Source organism: Akebia trifoliata, chromosome 14 (genome assembly GCF_017979445.1).
Source record: "Akebia trifoliata isolate Shusen 1 chromosome 14, ASM1797944v1, whole genome shotgun sequence".
NCBI classification, from domain to species: Eukaryota; Viridiplantae; Streptophyta; class Magnoliopsida; order Ranunculales; family Lardizabalaceae; genus Akebia; species Akebia trifoliata.
In genome coordinates, this window is record NC_141388.1 from 2,116,862 (window position 1) to 2,124,343 (window position 7,482).

Consider the following 7,482-nt stretch of genomic DNA (forward strand, 5'->3'; position numbering starts at 1 on the left):
GGAAGAATGCTAACTCAAACTTTTCAAACAACAAACACTTCATCCATTTCATAAGCATTCTCCCTAAAAGAGATCATCATGGGATTCCAGTCTGGACATGGTTGTGTGCCACAGAGCCCCTCCACTGTCAAATTTTCTACCACAAATATCCAATGACATTGATGGATCGTTGAATTTACTTCTTATTTAGGAAACTTTCGACCACCCTTCGCAATATTATTGTTGCTTTGGGAATCTAAAATGTTTCCAAATTCTAATTTGCATCATCTCTCACCATATCACGTTTTCTTCTCCATCTCTCTTTTTTCTGTCACCATGCAACCTCGTAATCTCCTAATTCCAGAAAATTTCACATAATCCAAAAATTATAATAATAATAATATTAACGGTGATGATTTGTACTTCTGTTTTCCCATGTGTTCACTGCACCTCCACCTGATCTTGCTTCCTTCCTGTTAATGGTAAATAAGTTTGCAGTAAAATATGTTTTCTTGAGTTCCAAGGGACAAAAAAGAAAATAAAATAAAAATGGATAAAAATGGTTACCATAGGCACTGTCAGTTTTAAGATATCAATGAATTGGTCTGCCATAATGAAGCATACAGGTGGTGCTACCACTATGAAGCAGCAATAGAATTCAAACTTCCGGTACTGCCCTAAATAACCCTTCCATAATATATTCTAAAATATAATTAGAAATAAGTAAACCCCCAACTGGCTCAGCTTAGCCAGCAAAACTTCACCCAAAGAATATTTAATAAGCACCTTTTAAAGGGAAGAAAAATGAGGTCGAGTTCAATTAACTTCACATGAACAAAGCTGGGAGATGAGCTCGACTACTCCTTGCATGGATGCATCATTCTGCCAGAAAGGAAATCATGAAAATAAGTCAGAGATGGGGCAGAATAAATGAGCAGTCGATATGATTCATATTTGAAAAAAAGAAACGCACATGCACACACGTGCACGCGTACATGGTGGTGTTTCCTCGTCCAACAATAACAGGGTTAGAACTCGCTGTTTAATGGGGATCCAACATATCTCCTTCTAGGTCTAAGGGTAACCTGACCCAATGGTTTTAATGATATAGATATTCTGAACAATTTTTTTCCGTAGATATTCTGACCACATTGGATGGTTAAATTGGGCAGGTTATTCTTTCCCAAGGAATTCTAGATGGGAACCATTAAAGGTGTTGTCCATACTCCCCTCCACATGCAATATGATTATGGTATTTCAGGTAACGAAGACAAATTCCCAATTCATTGAGAAAATGCATATTTTCTTACAAAAAAGAAACTACAGGTGTCGGTTCTCGCCCACCAACTCACCAGATATACAACATCGAATGCTTTCTGGTAGCTTTCAAGAGAGTTGGCAATGTTGTGATTCCTGCAAAAGCAGTTTTAAGGTCAAAGACTTTTTTCCTACATTACTGAATAATCACTCTGCAAAACCTTTATGTTTTGTTCCTTTGTTCTTTTTGAGTAAGTGGAAATCAAATTTAGTGAAGAATATGAGAAAAATAAATAGATAAAAGTAGGAGCACAACTGTCAAACCTAAACATGCAACATATCGAACCAAGTTCATAAGGAAGAAAGCTTTCCATTGTTGTACAGCAGAAAAATAATGGAAGTTGTTCCAAGTCTACTGCATTTTTCAATTTTAAAAGCCGCTCTATACTAATATTTCTAGTGTCTCCACAATAACAAAGAGATGAACGTTATCACGGAAGATTTAAATTAGAATCAGTAACAAGTATCCTGCAACTTTAGAACTTTTCATTTTTTTTTTCCTTTTTTTTTTAATCAATTTTGTTATAGAGGCTCTTCTGATTTGCATGGCCCGTCTCAAGCTCGAATGGAGGATTAAGTCAATTTAGCTGCCAGCATAAAGCTTGTGTGAAATCTCTTCATGTGAATTCTTATTCATTGTTTCTAGCTCATGCTACAGTATTCCCTTTAAGAAATACACTGCATCAGAAACCAAACACAGTGTTAAATGAGGAACTACACTCAGTTGAAGCAAACAGTAGGCTAGGGTTTTGCACAAGGCTGTAAAAAAATGCTAGAATGAAGAAAATGTGAAGGGTAAGGAGTGTGAACTGGATTATTCAATGAGAAAGAGAAAAAACATTGCATGTTTACAGGAGATGGAGAAGGCAAAAAGATTTGTTAAAAAGAAGATAAAAATCACTACTAGCAGGATGATTACTGTAGTAGCTAAATATTCAATATATGGTGTGTGCTTAGTGTTGAGAGAATAATATTATATAGTTTTAAGAGAGGAGAAAGTTAATATCAATGATGAATATAGCAAAGTCCTTGTTGTTATATGATATTCTAATAGAGGTGACAAGAATGCGTGAAAGAAATAAAACTGTCTTGGTTAATGAAGTTTTTCAATAAGATTGTCAACACTAAGAAAATGTTGAATGAATTAAGGATAAGTATTTTGGTACCTACTTACAAAAACAGGGGAGATGTACAAAAGGTGGTGCATGCTGACTAAGTTTCTTCGTGAATTTTCCTAAAAAGAAAGGTTCTTATAGAGAGACAATTTATCCTTGAGGAATCCAAGCAAGTGGTTCACTCCAATAAATCCCATCCCTATGTATTTCTCAAAAGAAAAAAAAAAATTGCAACAAAGAATCCTTAAATTAACCTCCCCTTCTAGATGTTCCAATGATCAAACTACATCGGGGTTGCTACAGACATCTTCCAGGACAACAACACTCAAGTTAGAGGGAGATGTAATCCATTGTCGTGTCGGTTGAAGAGATGTGTTGAGTTGTTCCTGAATGTCACTTCTACGTCAACTTAGGCAAGTGGACAATCATGTTGCCCAAGCTTTCACGAAGCCAGTAAGGGAAGAAGAAAGTTCATTTTCCACTGGTGTTGCACAATTGTGCAGAAGTTCATTAGCACCTCAGGGATTTGCCTCCAAGATATGTTCAGTTACTTTTTAGCAACTCTAGTGGTCATTCTCCAAGCAGTTCATGCTAACATTCTCAGTGGAAAGGCCTCTCTACCAGTAATTCTTATGTAGCTTCTTCAATGCATATAGTTGGCGAGGCAACCCTTTTGGCCATCGAGGTAGGATCCACTTCAACCTTGCCAACATTAACTAAATTTCATTTCGAGTCAATAAATGCTCTATATATCTCACAAAATCTTCTCTCTTCTATAATGTTCTCCACGAGCAATAGGAGCACTACTTTCACACAAAATTTCCAGAATATATATGTTGTTAGCCCCATCCTGGATCACCTGTTGATCGCACTTCCATGGCCACATTACTTAGACAAGCAACTATCCATTGATATGACATCTGATCACACTTCACCCACATATGGAATTTCAATCCAAAATGAAACCAGACATCTTTGTCAACGAGCACTTCATTTCCCCTGTTAATCCATGATGCATATTCTCAAAATTTGGCATTTCTACGTACATGTCTTTTTGGCTTAAATTTTTTTGATCTTTGATGTTGTTGCTGGTTTTGTTCTTCTCTTGGCAGGTAAGAATTCTATAGGATAATTCTATCCTTGGATTCCATCATGATTTAGCACCTACTATCCCACAAGTTTCTTGGTAAAATAAAGTTGATTTAACTTCCTAGCATTCCTTCATACAACATTTTAGAACTCCATTCTCTGCAACAAATTATAAGCATTATGGCATTTAATATTTACATTCATTCTATTTGCTTTACCACTACTCCACTAAGAGTTGCAAATAAAAGAGATTGGGCCATGCCTAATCAACTACTGAAGGAGAAAATATTATCCAATTTTATTGACAAAAATTATTTCATTTTGAAGGCAGATTGATGCTGTCCACCTTTTCAAATGGTATTAGTAACGCTGTCATCCACAGAAACAATATGTAACTACAGAATACTTAAAAATGAGTATATTACTTCAACTTACAGGAATCCTACAGAGATTCTATTCTCGTAGTTCAGACCATCAGACATGCCTAGATCTCCAATATGATCACCAAGAAGTAGCACATTGGTTCTATTCTTCACAGAAGCATTGTCATCAGTTGGACCATCAATACATCGGTCATGGACAGGTGCAGCCATATCTAGAGCATGCTCATTCTTATTCAGAACATGAATTGTCTTCCCTGCGACCAAACCAAATTAAAAAAAATGAACCAGCACAAAGGAAAATAATAGACTAACTGGGGAATTAATATGTAGGCACGAGTATATAAGAAAAAAGGAAAGCCCGTAACACCAATTGAGGAAAGAATAGACTAACCCATAATATCCATATATATATGTATGCGAGTATGATGTGTATAAAAAAGATAAAATGGATACCTTTAAAAGATACAAGGCGGCCATTACTGTCAAATACCATCCTGTTTGATACAATCTTGACATTCTTGAAAGATCTATGAAGTTTCTGCTTCAAGACCTAGTAAAGCAACAAGAAGAGGCGGTACACCGTAACATAACCTTGTAATAACAATAAAAGGGTAGCCAATATCAATTTTAGAGGCTGCCCCTCTTGAAGGACTGCTACTATGAAGAGATCCTATGAAACTAACCTCTTCTATGATGTCGGCAAGCCCTGCCGAAAATATAAGAACAGGCACGTCTCTTTCCTGCCAATTGAAGAAGTGTAAGAACAAAAGTGAGGAAAATTCCACCGTCACATCTTTTCATTACATGTTTGCAAATTAATGGACTGTAGTTTCTATTTAACTGGCAACAGAGACTAAAAAGTGCAGAAAACACTCTGACCCGACCCTTAGTTGACCCATTGGATTGCTTCCCTAAATTGGTCAATTATAATCCATTGTTTCAAAGTATCCTCAAGTAAAGAATTTGCGAAAAGATGGGGGTGCCTACCTCCAAATACTCAAACAGTTCGACTACACCCTCCCTAAAAGCAATTGTTGCATTGGCTACAGACTTCTTGATGGAATCATAAGTAAGCCCCCCTTCAACTAGAAGACCATGTGTTTTCCCCCACCTGCAATTATGAAACGAGAATCTTCAGGTTCTTAAGCTCTAGTAAAACTGAGAAAAGACACGTTACGCAGGAGAGCGACAGTGTCATCCCGGGAAAAACATTATGCATTTAAAAGATTTTCATCTCATTTGGATGCTTATATATTACCTTCATGCTATTTCTTCTTCCCTTTTTTCATGTGGGGGGAGGAGGAGGAGGAGCTTTTATTGTCACCCCAACTTTTACTTATTACACCCCAATTAAAAATTAAGAAAATAAGTGAATAGTTGAGAATAAGTAAAAGTTGGGGTGCCAATATAAGATCTCTTGCCTTTTCTTTTTTTTGTGCTATATTTCTATATTTTGGGTTTAGGATTTTATATGAGCCTAATCATAATTGTAAACAACTACTGAAATTGTTTGAACGAGTGTTATAATGTATTGTAATGTTGAGCTTATAATTTGAGCCAAACCTATGTTATGCTTGAAGAGTGTGTTTTTATCTTCAATTGGGGTGTGATAAATGATTTAAGAAATTGGGGTGTACTAAGTAAAAGTTGGGGTGCCAATAGCAGCTACAAAAAACGGAAAAAAAAAAAAAATGCAGCCGCATGGAGGAAATCAAACAATCAGTTATTTGAAAGAGGCAAAATATTGTCAAGTGAGATGGATCTGAAGTAACATACCACTCTTCCATGAGCTTTGTTTTCTCTTCAATGGGAATCGTGGGAGAGAACTCCAATGGATGATAATATTCAAATAATTCCTGCCTCTTGACATCGTACTCGGCATTCCCCTGCTGTAATAGGCCATGACTACCTAACCATGTTATAATTAAACATTAAAATCAAATCCTTATAAAGCCCATGATGATCCTTACTAAAAAAAAATAAGTAAGACAACAACACCCGGACTACTTACTTTGCCCTCGGCACCCATTGATCCAATACCTCGTTAGTGTAGCATCAAAATCCGCAATCACCTAATATATTTAAAAAAAACTGCATAAACAAAAATAGAAAATAAAGCATAATTGTACCTGAAATGCAAGTATATTTGAAAATTTATAACATAAACATTAAGAAACTATTAAGCAATCAAAGTTTAACCCCAATTATTTGAAAAATGCAAGCAAAGACAAGATTGACACTTTATAAATCTTATCAGGCATTTGATTGCTAATGCAAACTCGACTCATTTTTGGGGATAATTTTCCTTCCAATGAGCCAACTTGTTCTTGTTTATGATAACAGCCTTCAATACAAAGATGGCTTATTATGAGATATTTGTATCTTGGCCTATTTCGATGATAAAAGTTAGTATCTAATCAAAGTGTTGGATGTATTCTCGAGCAAATGGAGATCACTAATCATCCAGAGATCTTCACAATTAAAATTTGTCAAAATGGTTAGAAAACTTAAAACCTTCTTATTCTAATTATCGGCATTATACCAAGAATACAAGTGTGTGCTTACATATTACCTTCTATTTTCCTTCAGATCATCTAAGATAAATTTGCAAAAATGTAAAATTGAGGAAATTTTCAGATAACTCAGAAGGAAACCTGGAGTTTTCCTGGTCCAGCGTTCCGAATTGCAGATTTTTTCTTCTCTAGGGTTTCTGGATCGTCTACCACGACATCAGAAGCTGTAAACGATTCAGGTTTCACCATTTCGTTTCGAGCTCTGTAACTGTTCTTGCAACCCCAAACCCTATATATAAACAAGTGTAAATGTGGTGAGTGTTTCTGCATATATATACATACGTACGTACGTACGTATATACGTATGGCCGTATGGGGATTGTAAGACAGATAAGAGTCCTAACTCTTCAGGGTTACTTATAAGAGATACAGAGGTCTAGACAGATGAGCATCAAATGAATGCATGTATGTATGTATGCATGTATGTGTGGAGATGGAAGTAATACCTGGTTTTAATAAGAGATGGAAGAACGCGTTGTTCGTAAATGCTACTACGGCTGAAGGCGGTGGTGCTTTGGAGCCGATAACTCATGGAGAGAGAAGAAAGTTTAGATTAAAATTTAGCCGTCGATAATTCGATTCTTTTAATAAATTTGGACTGTAATTTAGACGTACCCCCTCTATCTTTTGGATATTTGAGATACCCCCCGTGTTTCAAACTAATGGTACAGCCCTTGAAAGGTTTCTTATTTGATACTGAGAGTGACCTAAATACCCTCATCTTCAATATAACAAATCAAAAATTTTAGGAGAGAAAAAATCAAGATTTTTTTGACAAAAGATTAAAAATGATGGATTATCATTGAATATTTGAAGACAATTGGATTATTGGAAGAAGAAAAAATAAAAAATTAAAGATCATTTTACTTGAGATTGATCATGAGGGCATTTAGGTCATCTTCAATTAGTGTTTTTAACAATATCACAACCACTAATAATATAAATAACAAAAACAAGCGAAAAAAACATTACTATTAGATAAACCAAAGAACTACCCAAATCTTGTCGATCACAGCCCCAAATCGT

General features: G+C 35.7%; 1 protein-coding gene across 1 annotated transcript; it reads right to left on the reverse strand.

Annotated features, from left to right (window-relative positions):
* Nucleotides 1-555: 555 nt before the first annotated feature.
* LOC147385421 (5'-nucleotidase / magnesium ion binding protein) lies at nt 556-7,031 on the reverse strand. The gene is made up of 10 exons (XM_086422371.1): nt 6,903-7,031; nt 6,538-6,685; nt 5,895-5,955; nt 5,660-5,792; nt 4,871-4,994; nt 4,567-4,623; nt 4,337-4,433; nt 3,936-4,137; nt 1,332-1,392; nt 556-861 (listed from the first exon to the last, which is right to left on the reverse strand). The coding sequence occupies exons 1-10, from the start codon at nt 6,986-6,988 to the stop codon at nt 796-798; spliced, it is 1,035 nt and encodes a 344-aa protein (XP_086278497.1). The 5' UTR covers nt 6,989-7,031; the 3' UTR covers nt 556-795.
* Between the last annotated feature and the right edge of the window lie 451 nt (nt 7,032-7,482).